At 35.8% G+C, this 18,981-nt stretch overlaps 1 protein-coding gene across 5 annotated transcripts in view; it reads left to right on the top strand.

Moving 5' to 3' along the window:
* GRIA2 (glutamate ionotropic receptor AMPA type subunit 2) overlaps positions 1–18,981 on the top strand; it is a 122,203-nt gene that overhangs the window by 69,189 nt on the left and 34,033 nt on the right. For all 5 annotated transcript variants that reach the window (XM_070415410.1, XM_070415409.1, XM_070415413.1 and 2 more), the window contains 3 exons: positions 3,232–3,428; positions 7,619–7,672; positions 11,443–11,604. In XM_070415410.1, the coding sequence (XP_070271511.1) occupies positions 3,232–3,428; positions 7,619–7,672; positions 11,443–11,604 (413 nt within the window). The remainder of the gene's footprint in view (positions 1–3,231; positions 3,429–7,618; positions 7,673–11,442; positions 11,605–18,981) is intronic.

The following is an 18,981-nucleotide window of genomic DNA, read 5'->3' as shown; positions in this document are numbered from 1 at the left end:
GCATTTTATCTCTTTATAAATTTTCCCTTGAGCAATTCTTATTTATACTAAATTTTCCCTTGAGCAATTCTTATTTATACTATAGTTTTTTGTTACAAGACTGGATAGAGGAAACTAATTTTACCAAAGAAACATAAAATTCACTTTAAGTTCAATTTATGGTTCAGCTTTTCAAATTGAAATAAAAGTAATGTCTTTTACATTTTCATTATGAAATATTTTAAATAACAAAATATAGAGGATAATATAAAGACCCCCAAGAACTCTTAACCAAAGTTAATGACCATAATATGAGAAATCTTGTTTTACTTATAGCCCTCTGCCTTTCAGTTATTTTGAAGCAAATACCTGACATCATAACATTTCATCTGTTAATATTTCAATGTGTATTTAAAAAAATAATTCCCTTGTTTTAAACATAACCACAATATCATCATATATAAACAACAATAATTCATTAATTTTTTCATACATTTTTTATAGTTTGCTTGAATAAGGATAAATATAAGGTCCAAATATCTCAATTGGTTAAGATATCTCTTAAGGCTTTTATAATGTAACTAGAGGCCTGGTGCATGGGCTGATCGGGCCTTCCGGTTGCTGGCCAGGTCTTCCTTCATTCCACACCACCCCCTGGTGGTCAGCACATGTCATAGCAAGCGGTCTCCCAGTCAAACGCCTGTAGAGACAATTTGCATATTAGGCTTTTATATATATATATAGATGTAGAGTTGTTTACTGTTTGAGTTTTGATGATTACAACATGATGGCTTTTAGCATATTACTCTTTGCCTTATATTTCTTATAAATTTGTAGTTTGGTCTAGAACAGCCATGGGCAAACTACGGCCCGCGGGCCGGATCCGGCCCGTTTGAAATGAATAAAACTAAAAAAAAAAAAAAGACCGTACCCTTTTATGTAATGATGTTTACTTTGAATTTATATTAGTTCACACAAACATTCCATCCATGCTTTTGTTCCGGCCCTCCGGTCCAGTTTAAGAACCCATTGTGGCCCTCGAGTCAAAAAGTTTGCCCACCCCTGCTCTAGAAACTTGATGGGATCCAAATTCACTTTTTTGACATAAATACTTCATAGGTGGGTTGAATATTCCCTTTTGGAGACATATAACTTCTGGTTGTGTCTCTTTTTGAGTTATTAGCAGTATTATGATTGTTGATACATTAATTCACTAGGTGCTACAAGGTTGTTACAATTCTAAATCTATATTCATTTATCATGTAGTAGCTGGAGTCTTTCCAAAGAGCAAAACCTCCTTTAATTAATTATTATCCTGAGTCTAGTTCCTATAGGAAAGGCAGGAAAATGCTTGTCTCTCTTCATTTACCAATTTTCAAAGTAATAACTTGGCTCTCTAGCATCTACAATGGCAACCAAATATTGATCATTACAAATTATGTATTTAAAATGTTATTTATTTAAGCCTTTTGCAGGTACTATTATTCTTATTGATATTCAAATTGCCCCATCTTTATTTAAAATTAGAGGCCCAATGCACAAAAATTCGTGCAAGAGTAGGCCTTCCTTCCCCCAGCTTCCCTCCGGCACCCGGGACCCGGGCTTCCCTCTTCCTGCCACTGGCGGGACCCCAACTGGCTTCGCCCAGCCCCCAGCTTCCTCAGGACAGAAGTCTAGAATGATGTCCAGAAGACGTCCAGTCTAATTAGCATGTTATCCTTTTATTAGTATAGATGATCTTCACCAAATTGACTCCTGAGTCCTTTGACACAATGCTGGTAGTTTTGGAGAGCTTCCTTGCTTTCTGATATCACAAGATGTTCTCGTAGGCTCATCTTATATACTCTTGGCCTATATGGAATATATACAATTTTTAATGATACTTGTTAGGTTCAAATAGTTTTCAACAACATTTAAAATATGCTTATATTTTTGCTATGATAAATAGGATTAAGTAAATTTAGTACATGAATAAAGCTTATAGATCGATGTTATCACTTTAGGTAAGTCCCACATTTTTAAGGTAAAAAGGGATCCATATTCTTTTGGGAAAGATGCAAGTCTTTTTGGAATCCGGAAGATGATGTTATGATTCTGAATTCTTTTTGGAGCTTTAATTTGTGTTGTTCGTTAAGCTATTAATAGAAATGATAGATTTGAGTTGGCTGTGAAGTGTTGCAGCATGTGAAAGACAGTTTATGTACTGGCTTTCTAAGTGCTAAACTGCAGATTTAACTTAAAGAAATAAATTCCCAAGTTGTTCTCCTTCTCAATCCTACATATGAGGTAATGTATGGATATTAAAAATAAAAATAAGATTTTAAGGTACATGATGCTATAAACACAGAAGTAGTAAAATGGTTTTACATTTGAGAAGTTAAGTAAATGTAACAAATCTGTGCTAGAAAACTAAGTTCTACCATCTGGTTAATAAGTGAACATATTAATCTCTATGGGATCAGTCCCAATAACAAAACATGAAACAGAAGGCTGAGAAAAAACAACTTCAGAGTAGAAATATAGGAGGAAATAGGGATTATTGGTTCTTAGGCTCAAATAGCACACATAGATTCACCTCACTGAAAATGTACTCAACTTCTTCAGGATATCATTATGATATAATAGACTATCATACATAATGAAACATTTTCTTCGACTCTGTCAGAGAAACTTTTGTAATGTCTTTGATTTAACTCAAAACAGAGGTATTGAAGACATTATGCTTTAATAATATCCAAAAAAATAGAGCTAAAAGAAGGGGATACTGTTCCCCCTCCAAACTATGACCCTTTAGTCAGAACAATAGCATTTAGATAAAATGTGATGTGAAGTGGAAATAAGTAGAAGTTGATCAAGATCATAGCTGTAGCTTTTTAGAAAAGTCAACATCAATTTAGTTGCACAAAAATATCAGCCTTAAACATATATTCACCCCGTGGTTGGGTAGCTCAGTTGGTTACAACTAGGCCCAGATACATCAATGTTGCGGGTTCAATCTCCAGTCAGAGTACATACAAGAATCAGCCAATGAATGTATAAATAAGTGGAACAACAAAACAGTGTTTCTCTCTCTCTCTCAAACCTATGTGTGTGTGTATGTATATATATATATATATATATATATATATATATATATATATATATACATACACACACACATACACACATGTGTGCTTGCTGTCAATTTTACAACACAATTCTGACTTATTTGAGTATTTTTATCACTCATCATTTTTTTCTTTGCCTTCCTAGGCTTATCAACACTGCAAGCTGTGCTGGATTCTGCTGCTGAAAAGAAATGGCAAGTGACTGCTATCAATGTGGGAAACATTAACAATGACAAGAAAGATGAGACCTACCGATCACTTTTTCAAGATCTAGAGTTAAAAAAGGAACGGCGTGTAATCCTGGACTGTGAACGGGATAAAGTAAACGACATTGTAGACCAGGTTTGCTATTCTCTGTTTTCTAATGGTCCTAAATATAGAATATGCATGCACTGTCAGCGTTTGGATCGAGTATTTGTGGAAGGTGCTTGAACAGCAGTTTTTACTTTATGGTTTATGTAGGATGCGGCAAAGATCATCAATTAAATTATCTCCAGCTTCCGTTAGCAATAGCAGATGGTTTTCAATAATGCTGACACATCAGACTAATCATGAAATATAGTTTATATACTAGAATAATTCCGAACTTTTACATTTTACATTAGTGTTGCCCTAAACTTTGGTGTTTTTAATTGGAAATTTAAATTTTAATTCTGTTGAATTTCTTAGAGATAAAGAAATAGACATGTCTGGTTCCTAAGAGAAAAGTGAATAATTCATGAATTCTTTGATGATGCCATGGATTACTTCAAACAGTAGAGTACATTACTGTGTGCTAACTCTATCTTGTTGTCTAAATGGGTTTATGTCTTCAGAAAAAGCATGTATTTATTTTTCCCCAAGAAGTAGTTTTTTTCCCCCTCCTATTAGGGAGATTTTGTATCACTTTAAACCCACTAATCTATGAAATTAAAATATGTAGGGAAGACACATTCAGTCTGTGTTCACTGTTTGAGAAGCATGCTAGATAGTATATTCATTTGGAATGTTTTAAGGAGTAAGATGATTCCAGAGCTACAGATGCTTTTTCTGTGTTTACTATACTACCTTGCTTCAGTTTAAGATATTTTAGGATAGAAAGCCATGCAGTAATATATTATGAAAAACATTTAATCCACTATGGTTATAGATAGGGTAAGTGATGACAGATGGTAGCTTAGCAGCATCATGACTTACTAAGATCTCCTTCACAGGGCATCTGCTTCTTTTCTTAGCTGGTGTGTGTGTAAGAGAGATTTCTAAATGCTGTATATGGCTGTAATATAGTTGATATATAAAATAATACACAAACATATACATATGCACACATTGAACTAGTTAGCCTCCATTTTATATATATTAGGATGACTGCCACCTCCTTGGAATAATACAGGTTTAGAAGAAAAACACAGAGTTGAGTATGCATTTCTTAGAGTTTCTAGGCTTTGAGAAAACAACTAGATTCACTAATTTGTAGAACACAAATCATTTTGCATATATAAATGTTAATGAAGCTTTAATGACATGTAATAAATGGATCTTTCATAAGATATTGAATAACTGAATAATGCGATCTTCTTATATGACAAAACTAAATGTTGTATGCCAGAGAGGTGAACATTTTACTAAAAAATCTTGATTACTGTGTCAGGAGATGAATTTGAGATTGTTTTTAACCTGGAGGTCTTTTGTTCAAACGTGAACTTCAAAAACTCATTTGAATTTCATAGGAGATTCTCATTAAAAATGAATTTTAATATTAGCCATTAGTCTTTGCTTTAACATTTTAAGTAGTCCTAAGTTACCATAATAAATGTTGGAAAAGCCTATATGAAAATAATTATTTCCAAAATTAGAAGAGAGAAACTACAAGATAAACTAGGAAGATATGGAATGGAATGTTTAGAAGCAATATGATCATGGTTAAATAAATAACCATTTGGACATCCATTCAAAATGTACAGGGTATTTTGCACATATCTATGATTTGTATTTTCACAAAACACTCTTGAAAGTGTTAAATTAGTGTATGCAATGGATGGTTGCATTATTCAACAAACATTTATTGAGGACATCCTCTGCATCTGGAATGAGGGATACAAAGAGAGGTAAGAAAGAGTGGTGTCTTCGCCCCATGAACTCATTGTTTAGAAGGGAAGAAAAATGTACATATATAATTCTACAACATCATCAGTGATAACCAATGTGGTCTAAGAGTATGGATGAGGCAGTACCTATCTTAACATGGGTGGGATGATCTATAAAGATCATCTCTATGTGGCTAGTGTAGATTCACTCATTTATTTATTCACTAAATTTTCCCAAGTGTCTGATGTTTACTGGACAGGCACTGGAGTAAATTCAAGGCAGTAATGTTAAACAAATCAGTCAAGTCCCCATCAAGGTGAATATTCATGGTATAATTACATAAATTAATGCATTATTATGATAATGGTACATACTATGAATGAAAAGAACAGGATGTTACTTTTCTAAATTACAAAAAGAGATAATTTAGACTGGGAGATTATGGAAGGCCTTCAAGGAATAGAGTTTACTAGGCAAAAAGCAGGTCAAAGTACATTTCAAGAAAACATTATTTACTTCCTCATTTTATCAATAATTAAAAGAGAGTTGAGATGTGACAAAATTTTATTTTCATAGTAGCCTAAAGTTAGTAATAGAATTAAACTTTGTTTTGATTATGAGTTTTTTTATCATTTGATGAAACCTGGAGACACTTATTTCTAGTGGTATTTCAGTAGGAGACACTCTCAGTCATAAAAAACATTAAGAAATTAATGTAACTTACTATTGTTAAGACAATACTAATGGTTATTATAAAGCAAATACATGATTGTTAGTATGGTCGACACTAATTCTTATATATAAGTAAGGATAATCAGTTTTCATATCCCTCCTTCCTCTTAATGAACACTAAATTCAAGTAGGGACTACTGGTAGTACCATTTATACTGTTTTCTTCTTAATCCCCAGAAGAAAGATGTTCATGATTCAGAAAGTAGATTGAACAGTAAGCAGAACCAACAGATATCAGTAGGAAATACGAAGGACATAGTCAACTCAATTCAGCTGATGCTTATTAATATATATTTTTTCATTCAGAAGGATATCTTGTCTTCACAATTCTCCTTTCAATATAGAGGGTCCGTTTTTTAGAAAAGCCAATTTAGTGGTGTTACATAAAAATAGTTTAGAAAGTAATGTAGGTTAGAAAGTAACGTAAGTTCTAACTCCCTTCCAAACAACTACCACTTATTATCAAAGTAACATGGTAGAATACTTCCTAGGATTTTGCCCTTGCTCTTTAACTAAATGCATTGCTAATGGAGCACCTGACTGCCTGGGACAAGGGAAGGTCAGGGAAGTCTTTGAGGATATTCCATTGGGCTGAGATTCTTCGTGCCTTAAGATGGAACAAGACAAAGGATATGGTGGTGGAGAGAGCTGTCCAAGTAGAGGAAACAGAATGTGTGAAGCCCCCATGGGATGGAAATAAGCCTTTTTTGTTACAAAAATACTGAAAGGCCAGAAGTCTCCTGTGTAAAAAGGGGGAAAAGTGGGCCCAGAGAAGCTTGAAACACCTTTGGATTTTGCAGCATATGAACGATTTTGACTTTTATGCTAAAAGCAACAGGAAGCCACCAAAACAATCAAGCGGGGAGATTAATGATTGGAAATTTAGTCTATTGCCCTCGCATTTCATGCTTTCCATTGGTGTAGCTATTTTATTAAAAATAAAAATTACACTTGAATATCCAAGTATCAGGACTAAAACATAGCCATTTTACCACTTACACTCTCTTTGTAACTGATATAGATCAGTGAAATATCAAATTGATCCAACAAAGTCCAAAACTGTTCCAGCATTACCAAAACAGCCACTTGTTCCATAATGCATTTATTTTGCTATTGATTTTTGACTTAGATTTATGGATAAATAGCTTCTCCGATACTTTGCTGCCTCAAGCTAGAAATAATAATGTTTATTTGAACTAAGCTATAAACATTTCAAGACTCTTAAGATAGGAATATTATTTTATAGATCCACAAAATAGTTCATTTATATGCTTGTTAATAGTTGTTTTAAACTTATGTATGACTATAAACTCTGTGTGATTATCTTTGAATGTAGACGTGCTAATATGAAATCTCAGATGTTGATTTTAGCTGCTTAATGTTTCATTGAAAGGACAAAAAACATAGCTTTGTAGGAATAAAATTGTGACATGGATTCAACATGTTTCTGTTTTTAAATTTCTTTAAACCTTGTGCCCTTATTTTCACTACTTTGTTAAGTTATTGACTTTGAAAGTTAACATCTATTAGGTACTAAAATGTACTGTTATTTTTTTCCTGAGAAAAATATTCTCTGGGTTTGGTAATTATATTTTATCAAATATGACTCATTGTGGAATATCAAAAAAACAGAGAAGTTAATTCATTTTTTTCTGAGTCAGGTCATTATGTTAGTAATTTTACATTTATATTACTAATATTTATTAAATGATTTTTTTCTTTATCTGTGTTAGGTTATTACCATTGGAAAACATGTTAAAGGATACCATTACATCATTGCAAATCTGGTAGGTGAATTAATAATTTCAATGAAGAATCCTATTAATTAAAAAACTTTTGAACAACCAGCATTTATCAGTGGTATTCATAAAAATATATTTTGTTTATATTGATTGATTAGGTGATAATATATTTCTGAATTTCTGTTTAGATTTACTTCCCACTTTACATTTTTAGTCAATTTCTTCTTATTATCAATGATATAATAAATTATAGAACAGTATTTGACAAGCTTTATAAATTGTCTTAGAAGATGTATTTTAACTACAGGAAAATTTTCAAAAATATATAAATTTTAACTCTCCCAATTTCCCCTTGTATCTCACTGTCACTGTATTTTATAAACTTTACCCTTTGCCCATTCCTTTAAAGTGTTTAGCACATGTAATATTCAAAGTAAATGCAAATTTGTGAGAATGTCTCAGTAAAAATTAAACCAGGAAATACCCAAATATAGAAAGGTTAAATATTATTTATTTACTATTTGCTGTATAAGCAACACGATGAAAGTTGGGTTCCCATAGCTAATCACATTTTCATTATGATTCCTATCAAAGAATGTATTGAATGTCCAAGAGGTTAATTGTATCTTCCTTTCAATTATACAGAACCAATTTTGAATTATTAGATATTTTCTTTATTAAAATACCTTTTATATCAGCAATAAAATAAGCTTAAAGCTTTACTTTTACAAAGATTTGTATTCTTTTAATAAGTACAATTCTATGTGATTGGGAACATCATCCCTCCCAAATCTCAGGAAAAAAGGCAAGAAAAGTTGGACAGAGGGAGAGAATGAAAGATTATTCTAAATAGCATAATAGGACTCTGAAAAAGTTTCATATTTATACCAATGCAAATTTATTTCATAGTGTCTAGAATATTAGATTGTTACATGAGAAAACATTTCTAGTAGTGATGGAAGGAGATAAGAGAAAATAAATCACAACCTTGTAACTGATAAATACTTTTACTAGCAGGTGACAACAGTGATTTAGAATATTAAACCTCAAACCTATATGCTATTGAGAGAAATTGGTTGTTCAAGATAAATTTCTATTTGGCAATGAAATGGCTAACTACTATAAAAATTCATTAGAACTTACCCTTATAATATGATATTGTAGGTCCTAAATCACTCCCTACTGGAGAAGCAAGAGTTAAAATAGATTAGCTCTTGTATTCAGTCTCTTCAGAACCAAATTTCTGAGCAGAAAACAGCCTGGACAGTCAGTCCCCTGTGTGAATTGTGCCATTTGATGAACAACACACAGCCACATTGAAAGCTGCGATCTTTAAAAATGTCCAGATGGAGATGATTTTATTGGAACATTGAGAAATAATGACAGAAGGTGGCTCATCAATTTGAGAGTTGATAACTGACACTATGAAACAAGTGTTTGAGTGACCAAAGTAAAAATGTTTTAAAAAGAAAGAAAAAGAAAGTTCATGTTGCTATGATGCTTCTAGGGAGCAACCTACCCAATCTTTTCTCTGAATTCAAGTTTTGCTTTTCCTTCTCTGAATACTTGGTATCCTTGCCATATGGAATTTCTGATGAATCAGTAAATTCAAAGAATCTGTAGTGAGTTTCAGTTTCTGAGAAATTATAGAACACTTGAAAATTTCACTGACATTTAAAATTGAAGAATGCTTTCCAAATTTGAAGGGCTTTTCATCTTCCAAACTATTGATTGAGGATGCCCCTTTTTTTTCTGTTCAGGGTCTGATGAGTGTTACAGTTGGCAGTTATGCAAGAGAAAAATCTTTACATTTTTGGTTAATTTCCTCAGGAATTGCTGAATGCTTGCTTAGGCTGTAAGTTCCTGATATAGCATTTAAAAGGATAAATTGTACATAAAGTGATGAAGATGCGGTTCATAATAGATCCTTTTCTCATTTCTTCAACTCCTCAAATATTGACAATAAGCATTGCTGTCTACCCCCCACCCCATCTACCTTTCAGTAAAGCACACTCAGTGAGCCTCCCTCATGCACACAGGAATTTCAAGTGTCTTACTATTAAATAACCAAGCATAAGTAGATATTTGAGAAAAAGTATTTGCCATGAAGAATGCAATACACATAAACAGAAACAGGGCAAACCGGAACCACACGAAAAATGTTTAAATATGTAATGAGTATCTGCAGAGAAATAAGAGAAAATATATAATCTATAAAAAGAAAAGAATGCTATGGGAAAGAAAAAATTAGAGAATAAGAAAGAGCTCTGGGAAGTTCACTTATTTTCTAATGTAGTAAGTAAAATTGAATGACTTTAAGGATAAAGTTGAGAAAATCTTTCAGATTAGGTAACAAAATAACAATATAATATAAAACAGTGTTACTGAGTATAAGCATTTAGATGGACGTAATTGTGAAAATAGGGGAAGGAAATTATCAAAGAAACATTCAGAAAAATTTCCTATAAAAAGGACAAAAATATGACCATTGAGTACATACAATATATATATATATATATATATATATATATATATATATATATATATATATTTTCTTTATTAAGGTATTACATATGTGTCCTTATCCCCACATTGCCCCCCTAGTGTCTGTGTCCATTTGGTTATGCTTTTTTTTTTTTAAATATATATTTTATTGATTTTTTACAGAGAGGAAGGGAGAGGGAAAGTTAGAAACATCAATGAGAGAGAAACATCGATCAGCTGCCTCCTGCACACCCCCTACTGGGGATGTGCCCGCAACCAAGGTACATGCCCTTGACCGGAATCGAACCTGGGGACCCTTGAGTCTGCAGGCCGACGCTTTACCACTGAGCCAAACCGGTTAGGGCGGTTATGCTTATATGTATGCATACAAGTCCTTTGGTTGCTCTCTACCCCCTCTCCCCATCCTCCCCTGCCTTCCCTCTGAAGTTTGACAGTCTGTTCGATGCTGCTCTGTCTTTTAATCTATTTTTGTTCATCAGTTTATGTTGTACATTATATTCCACAAATGAGACACACAATATTTTTTTAAAAAATCATCATACAATCGCAGAGATAAATAGAATATTTTAAAGATTTCAGGTCGGTGGGAAGAGGGCAGGTGTATAAAGCAGGTCACATCCAAAAAATAATAAGAAATAATAAAATTGCATTTTTCAGCAGAAACCATGAAAGTCAATGGAACAATGCCTTTAGATAATGAGGGTTTTGAATTAAAATTCTATGCCCAGCCAAAATACTAATCAAACGTTAGAGCAAAATAAAGGTATTTTCAGACACTCAACATCTCAAAAGTTTACCTCCAGTGTGCCTGAGGAAATTATAGACTCTAGTAGAAGAGAGGAGTAAAAGATGACAGAAAAGTGATCCAGGAAACAGGAGAACTACTAAGAAAAGCAGTGTGTAGGGCCACTAGGGTCACAGCTGCAGAGTAGAGAAAAAGAGCAACCAGCTCAGATCATAGGAATAATTTGCTCATAGTGTTAGAGCTCTTGGAGCAGTAACTCATTACTAAGTATCTATAACCCCCTGAGGTGCTCTGTGGTAGATATAATAAATAAAACCCAGTCCTTTTCCGTGAAATGGAGAGCTCTTATGTATGTACAGCCAATAAGCAATCATGGATTAAGGACCCACTATGATGCCAAGGCTATGCTAGATTCTGGTGAAGAATTTTGGCTGGAAAATACATGAAACATTTACTATAGGCTTTTCATCTCTCATACGTTCTTTGACATTTGTAAAATCCACAAGGCATAGAGTTATTTGATAAATGTCAAGTTCTATTGGACATAAATGTATTCTCTGTCTAGGGATTTACGGATGGAGACCTATTAAAAATTCAGTTTGGGGGTGCAAACGTGTCTGGATTTCAGATAGTGGACTATGACGATTCCCTGGTATCTAAGTTTATAGAAAGATGGTCAACACTGGAAGAAAAAGAATACCCTGGAGCACACACAACTACAATTAAGGTATGTGTCCACCTGCCAATATCTACAGCTATATCTACATCACCATTGATATCTACCTGCTCGCTAGTAGCCTGTTCTCTGGGACACTTTAGGAAGAAGATAAAAATCTCAATTGATTTTAGTAATTAAAAAAGACATAGAATCTCTGAATGCTGAGTGCAATGCACTGCTCTGATACAAGTACCATGCAGACTGCTCTTTTATTTTTCATGGGTTTGGACATGTTGAGGTCTTCACCTGTTTATTCCGTGAATTTTATTGGGTATACACATACATGCACAGATTTTAGCTCCAAATATCAAATATTTCTGCTATTTATAGGAAGGTATTTCTCCGCTGGTGGTCACCTTATTGAGAACAGAGATAAGAGTAAAACCTGGCAAAGAGTGGGACGAGGAGTGAGTGGCAGAAGATGATGTTCATTCTTTACGAAACTAGACTTACAAAAATCGAGAGCAAACGTTGCAGAACATTTTTAGATGCATAGATTTAGTCTGTTTCTTTGTGTATCATAAATAGCTTGTCTATGAATCAGTCCGAGACAGTGTTATTTCAGTTGCTCTCACAGTTATGTCTCTCTGTCACAGAGACACTTTGTGTTGTTTTTCTGCACATCTTGGAAAAAACAAATATTGATGTTTGTCTTTCAATTTGTGCCTGGCTATGAGACTAGTTCTCGATAAGGATTCAAAGCTTCGAAGTTCTCAACTTTTGGATGTGTAAATGGATCCTATTAACTTCAAGTCAAATTCCGAAAAGCATCCCATAGGATGTGAAAGAATAACCCAGAGTTCATTTTCTCTCAAAACTAGGGGACTTGTTGTTTGGTGACTTCGGTTGAGATTCAGCATGCATACTGCGTGTAACTGCAGTGTGGGCTTGTGGAACTACTGTCACCTAACAGGCTTCTGCAAAGGCCAGTGGACACCGAGTTTTCCAGTCGGTGTCACTGTGTGTCCCCCTCGCTCAGTGGAGGTCTGACTACTGACCCAGTTGTGTGGAATTGCAGGCTTCCATCCATTCAGAGATGGTACCATTTAAGTTATCAGATGAAGAGTGCAAGTGGCATTCATCCTCACATGGAACTAAAGTGCCCTCTTTGAATACTCTATTAGTCATTGTGTTGCCTCCCACGGCTGCCTGCTGGGAGAAAGACGAAAGCAAAATGAGATGATTTTTTTTCTTGTGGAAGTCATATCATTATTACAGTTCCCATGTCATGCATGAAAATGCAAAGTGATTCGGGGGTAGGAGAGATCTTGGCAGTGCATTCCTTTAACATTTTTGCCAAAACTCAGCACCAGATTTCCCTCTGTTGAGAGCCTGCCTGGTGACCTTTCTTTGCTCCCTCCCTGCTGTAGCATTTCACTCCCTCTGCCCTCCCTCTTGGGTGCTCCTGCCAAATGCCAGAGAGATCCTGCTGGCCCCTCATGGTGGAGAGCAGCACAGAGCATACGCTTTAAACCCTGTGGCCCTGATTCAGTGTTGGATGTGCAGTTCTTGTCTCCACAATTCAGCAGCCGCTATTCATTCCCAGGTTGCCGTGAAGACTCAACAACCTTTACAGTGACTTAGCACAGCTTTAGAAACATAGGTGCCACTAGGAGGCAGAGTTTGTATGGCTTTGGAAGCTTGATCAAAATTACAGAAAATTCCTGGGAGAATATGGCTTTAAGTAGGAGTACCCTAACAAAGACATGTATGTTCATGTACTAGCGGAACAGAAACTCAACATATATTCCACTGTTGAACGGAAGAGACAAACATGGCAATAAGCAAATATAGAGAAAGCTACATGTAAAATATGCCAGCGCTGCTTCTGGTTATGCCAGAATGGGACGAGTGATGGTAAGGAAGGCTTTCTGAGGGGGGGGGGGGGGGACACACACCTGAGCAGGGCTTTGCACATGGCTGAGCAAGAGGGAAAGCAGGGGAGGCACTTAGGAAAGTGCAACATATATGGAGACTCAAAGCGATGCAATCGCTCAAGACAGATTCAGGGAGATTCACAACATGTAAGCCCTGCAAACTATTCCCTCAACAATCTTTTCTTTTCAGTTGTTATTCTTCCCCAGTAACCCACATTCAGTCTGTCAGCAAATCCTATCAGCTCTGGCTCCCTTCTTACCACCTCTTCTGTGCCGTCTAAATCCAACCACCATCATCTCTGCCAGGATCATTGCAATGATCGCCTATACTGGTTCCCCTTCCTCCACACCCGCCCTCTTTATCCCATGTCTGTGGTCCTTTTAAAACCACAATTAGAATATGTCACACTGTCTGCTCCAAGCCCCCCAATGGCTGTGTGTTTCACCTGAGGGAAAACCAAAGTCGTCCCATTGGCTGATAAAGCCCTAAATCCTCTGTCTCCGGGTCACATGACCTTCTCTGTTGGCACTCTCCCCACCCATTGCTCACGCTGCCTCAGCCACATGGGCCTTTTTGTTCTTTCTTAAGCACTTTAAGGTGTTTGTGCTATTTCCTCTTCTGTACCATTCTCCTCTTAAATATCTCCATGGCTAAGCCTCCTGCACTCTTTAGATCTTTGTTCAAATGCCATCTGCACAAGGAAGACAACAGCAGGATCTCTATTTAAAATTGCAATTTCTGCCCTAGCCAGTTTGGCTCAATGGATAGAGCGTTGGCCTGCGGACTGAAGGGTCCCAGGTTCGAATCCAGTCAAGGGCACATGCCTGGGTTGCAGGCTTGATCCCCAGTGGGGGGCATGCAGGTGGCAGCCAATCAATGATTGCCTCTCATCATTGATGTTTCTCTCCCTCTTCCTTCTTCTCTGAAATCAATAAAAATATATTTTAAAAAAATTTATAAAATTGCAATTTCTGCACCTGTCAAGGTATGTACCATTGCCCTTACTCTGTTCTGCCCCCACCATATGTCCTTCTAGTGTACTGTATTTATCATTAATCTATTCATTACTTTGGTAGTTGTCTCCTCTTATAAGTGCCATGGGAGCAGGGATTCTGTTGTTTTTTTGTTCACTGATGGATCCCAAGCTCCTAGAATAAGGCCTGGCACATAGTAGCTATTTAATAAAGACTTTCTTTCTTTTTGTAAAAAAATACATTTTTATTGATTTCAGAGAGGTAGGCAGAGGGAGAGAGACATAGAAACATCAATGATGAGAGAGAATCATTGATTTGCTGCCTCCTGCACGCCCACCATTGGGGATGGAGCCCACAACCCTGATGTTGGCCCTGACTGGAATCCAACCAGTGACCTCTGGGTTCATAGGTCTACACTTAACCACTGAGCCATGCTGGCAGGGCATTTATTTATTTTTTTTAATCTCTAGGGTTGAGCCCTATCCGGTTTGGTTCAGCTGATAGAACCTCAGCCTGCAGACCTAAGGGTTCAGGTTCCATTCCATTCAAGGGCCTCTAGTTTGGTTGCAGACTCCTCCCCTTCCTGGGCCCTGGACAGGCATGTGCAGGAGGCAACCAATGGATGTGTTTCTCTCACATCCTGGTTTCTCTTGGTCCTTCCCTCTCTCTTCCATGCTCTAAAAAGCGATGACATAATACCCTCAGGTGAGGATTGAAAAAAAAAATAGAGTGCTAACTTTGCTAGGGGTGTGACAGTGCTCTAATAAAGACTTTCTGAAAACTAATAGATGGAAGCAAAGGCACTGTTCCAGTTCCCATTAGAAGCTCCTAAGTTCTGGAAACAAGGAAAGGCTACTTAGAAGAAGCAATATGGAATGTGAAACCTAAAGGAGACATAGGAATTAGAAGAAAGATGGGTCAATGGCTCCGCAGAGAGGAAATAAGGCATGTAAAGTCCCCAGTGCAAGGAAGATATAAATATTTCCATAGGCCTGAAGGTTGAACAGAGGTGTTTTGAGAGAATTCTCAGAACCAGTACTATAGAAACATGCAGGATCCAGATCTTGTGTGCCTAAGGGATTTTGTGTGCTATTCTGAGAGCAACAGGGAACTACTAGAGGTGACTGATGACCATGGTTTTGGTAAAGGAAGATTATTGTGATTGCCTTGGTGACAATAGATTGTAGGGGGTGCACGTGGTGGCAGGGGAGCTTTAGTAAGATGCTGCAAACAATCTAGGCAACAGATGATAGTTGTATGAATTGGGGTTGTGGCATGAAAGTGGCAGGAAGTAAATGTATTTGTTGTATTTGCCAATTCTTTCAATTTCTTTATTTGTAAAATAAATAATAATCGCAAAAGCATAATCATTCATTTATAACATATTGATATAAATTTGGTTGAGAGATATTTGTTGATTAAAAACAGGAACCTGAAAGGAAGTCTGTATCACTTGTAATCTTATTGGGCCCGAATCTCATACAGTGGTTTGCACAGAATAGGCACATAATGAGTATTTGTTGCAACAAAAAGTAATGAAATGAAAAAACACAAATGCTTTGAAAATGTCAAACCACAGAAAGAAAAAAATAGGTAATTATCATCGCTATAAAATTTGGTTTAAATTTCTGCCCTAGTATTTATGTGTTTTTTTTATTCAGCCATGGCAGAAAAGTAGCATTATTTTACTTGATGAAATATAAAATGACTCCAGTTATCAGACCTACACCATCATGGCACCTGGAAGTAAACGGCACAATTAAAATTGGCATTTTTACCTCCCTTACCTTTTTTTTCCCCCAAGACAAGGAAGATTTTAAAGATGATTTGCTACTCTCTCAAAAATAATTTACAACTATTTTTATTTTTAGATAGATTTTTTTGGTGTCTTCAATAACTTGCAAGATATAACTATCCATTCTACCTTGTCATAGCAACAATTTATACCTTATTTAGACTCTGTGTTTTCCATGTCTTGCTGATGGTGAATTTAACAATAATATGTGACTAATATTTGAGTGGCATTTAAAGAGTGCCTTTCCCACAGGAATCCCATTTTACTCAAGAAATGACTTTACAGCAAAGACTCCAACTTTCTTAATTGCTGTCCTAAGAGAGTTATTAAGCCTGTCTGAAAATAGTATAATCTTTTCAGTCCAGTAATTAGCGCCATGCATTAAATAGCACCCTGGTGGCCTAACAGAATTAATTCTGCTTCGTGAATGTTTTAACTGACCAAAACCACAGCTGGCATTGGAATCCCCTACTTTTGATACTAAAGCATTTTGCCATGAGAACCTACAGGCTGGACAGGTTTAGATCCTTATGTTTTAAAAAAATGTATATATGAGCAAAATAAACCCATAAATTAATAATTTGATATTGATAAAATTACATATCTTATAAAGAGATATTTTTAACTTTAAGAGCATTCTTTAATTAAAGTTTACTATGAGTATTATTTTATATTGGTTTCATGTGTACAGCATAGTGGTTAGATGATCATATACTTTACAAAGGGTTCCCCCTGATATTTCTAGTATTCACCTGGCACCATAGTTATCACAATATTATTGACTGTATTTCCTATGCTGTATTTCACAGCCCCATAACTATTTTGTAGCTACCAATTTATACTTCTTAATCCCTTAACCTCTTTCATCCAGTGCTCCAAACCCCCTCCCCTATAGCAACCACCAGTCTGCTCAATTTTTAAAAATGGTTACATTATACTATATAATACTATACAATAAAAGGCTAATATGCAAATATACCGAATGGTGGAATGACCAGTCGCTATGATGCACACTGACCACCAGGAAGCAGATGCTCAACGCAGGAGCTGCCCTCTGGTAGTCAGTGTGGTCCCACATGGGGAGCGCCGCTTAGCCAGAAGCCGGGCTCACGACTGGTGAAGTCAGTGCCGGTGGCAGGAGCCTCTCCCTCCTCCTCCGCAGCGCTAAGGATGTCCGACTGACGGCTTAGGCCAGCTCCCCGTAGGTCGGACATCCCCTGAGGGCTGAGGGATCCCCCCCTAATGTACAAATTTCGTGCACTGGGCCTCTAGTATGTATATATTACACCATTAAAATGTACATGTGTTTTTATTATTTGTAATTATAATGCAGGGCATCTAAGTTCATCTCATGTTCACATTTCTTTGTCTCTAAAGGGAACTATTGTAGGTGATCTCTAAGATTTCTCCCAGATTTATAATATCATGGTTAAAGAGCTAATTTAGGCCCATAATAAAAAAACAACACTACATTTGTAATTTTTGCTAAATCTATGTAACACCTAATGGTTCTTCTGATTGTAGTGGCTTGCAGGTAGTCATCCCTGGACTCCAGCTGCCAAAATCAAATCCTAATTCACCCTGGAAAATATTAATTTTATTTTTCATAAATTAGAAAAAATGAGGAACTTTCCCTTTTTGCAAAGATTTCCAGAAAGTGAAGAGAGTCAGGTGAAGGAATTTATATAACCAACAAAATAAAGATCTGCTTCTAAGAAAGCGTTTACCTACCTCTGGGTGAATCAAAACCATACCATGTGTTGATTTGAGTATCTTCTTCTATCTTGATGAATCTGATTAGGTGTATCTGAAAATTTGAATCCTTAAGTGAATCAAAAGTTTCAGGACATAAAAGTCTTGGTCCATAGCAAGATTTTCAGTCAGGGTCAATAGCCAACTGGAAAATTTAGGCAAAAAATATGTTGTTTTAAATGGATACTTTTTACATGAAGACCCTTGAGTGAAAAATATCACAGTGGGTTAAAAATTATTTGTGCTATAGAGAATAATAAAAAAAACACACGTTAATGTTGGTTTCTTTCCAAGGAACCTGTCTTTTCACCCTTGGAAATGTGATACAGCTTGTATGTTCACTAAAGATGTTGAGTACTTTTATTTTTTTAAATTAAGAATTTATATTTTATGGAACTCTTAGGTTCCCAGCAAAATTGAGCAAAACGTACAGAGATTCCCCATATACCCTCTATCCCCACACATACATAGACCCCTGCAATATCAACTTCACTCACCAGAGTGGTAAGATTTATTAGCATTCATGAATCTACATTGGCATATCATAATTACTCAAGGTCCATAGCTTACATTATGGTTCACTCTTGCTGTTCTACATTCCGTGGGTTTAGACTAATAACATGCTTCCATTTTCATAGTTTTATATATAGAATATTTTCTCTGTTCTAAAATTCCTCTGTGCTCTCTCTATTCATCACTCCTTCCACCCCCATCTCCTAGCAACCACTGACCTTTATACTTTCTCCATAGTGTTGCCTTTTCTAGAATAGCACATAGATGGAATCATATAGTATGCAGTCTTTTCATATTGGTTTTTTTTGCTTAGTATGTCCACTTAAAGTTCCTCCAGGTATTTTCATGGCTGGTAGCTCATTTCTTTTGAGCACAAACATTATTCATTGTTTGTATGCACCACAATTTAATTACCAATTAACCTACTGAAGGACACCTTGTTTGCTTCCAAGTGTTGACAAGTAAGAATAAAGC

Source organism: Myotis yumanensis, unplaced genomic scaffold, assembly GCF_028538775.1.
Source record: "Myotis yumanensis isolate MYYU_CA2020_CCGP unplaced genomic scaffold, mMyoYum1.0.hap1 SCAF_5, whole genome shotgun sequence".
Taxonomy (NCBI): domain Eukaryota; kingdom Metazoa; phylum Chordata; class Mammalia; order Chiroptera; family Vespertilionidae; genus Myotis; species Myotis yumanensis.
Note: the sequence above shows the minus strand (reverse complement) of the source record. Positions and strands in the feature narration are given on the sequence as shown.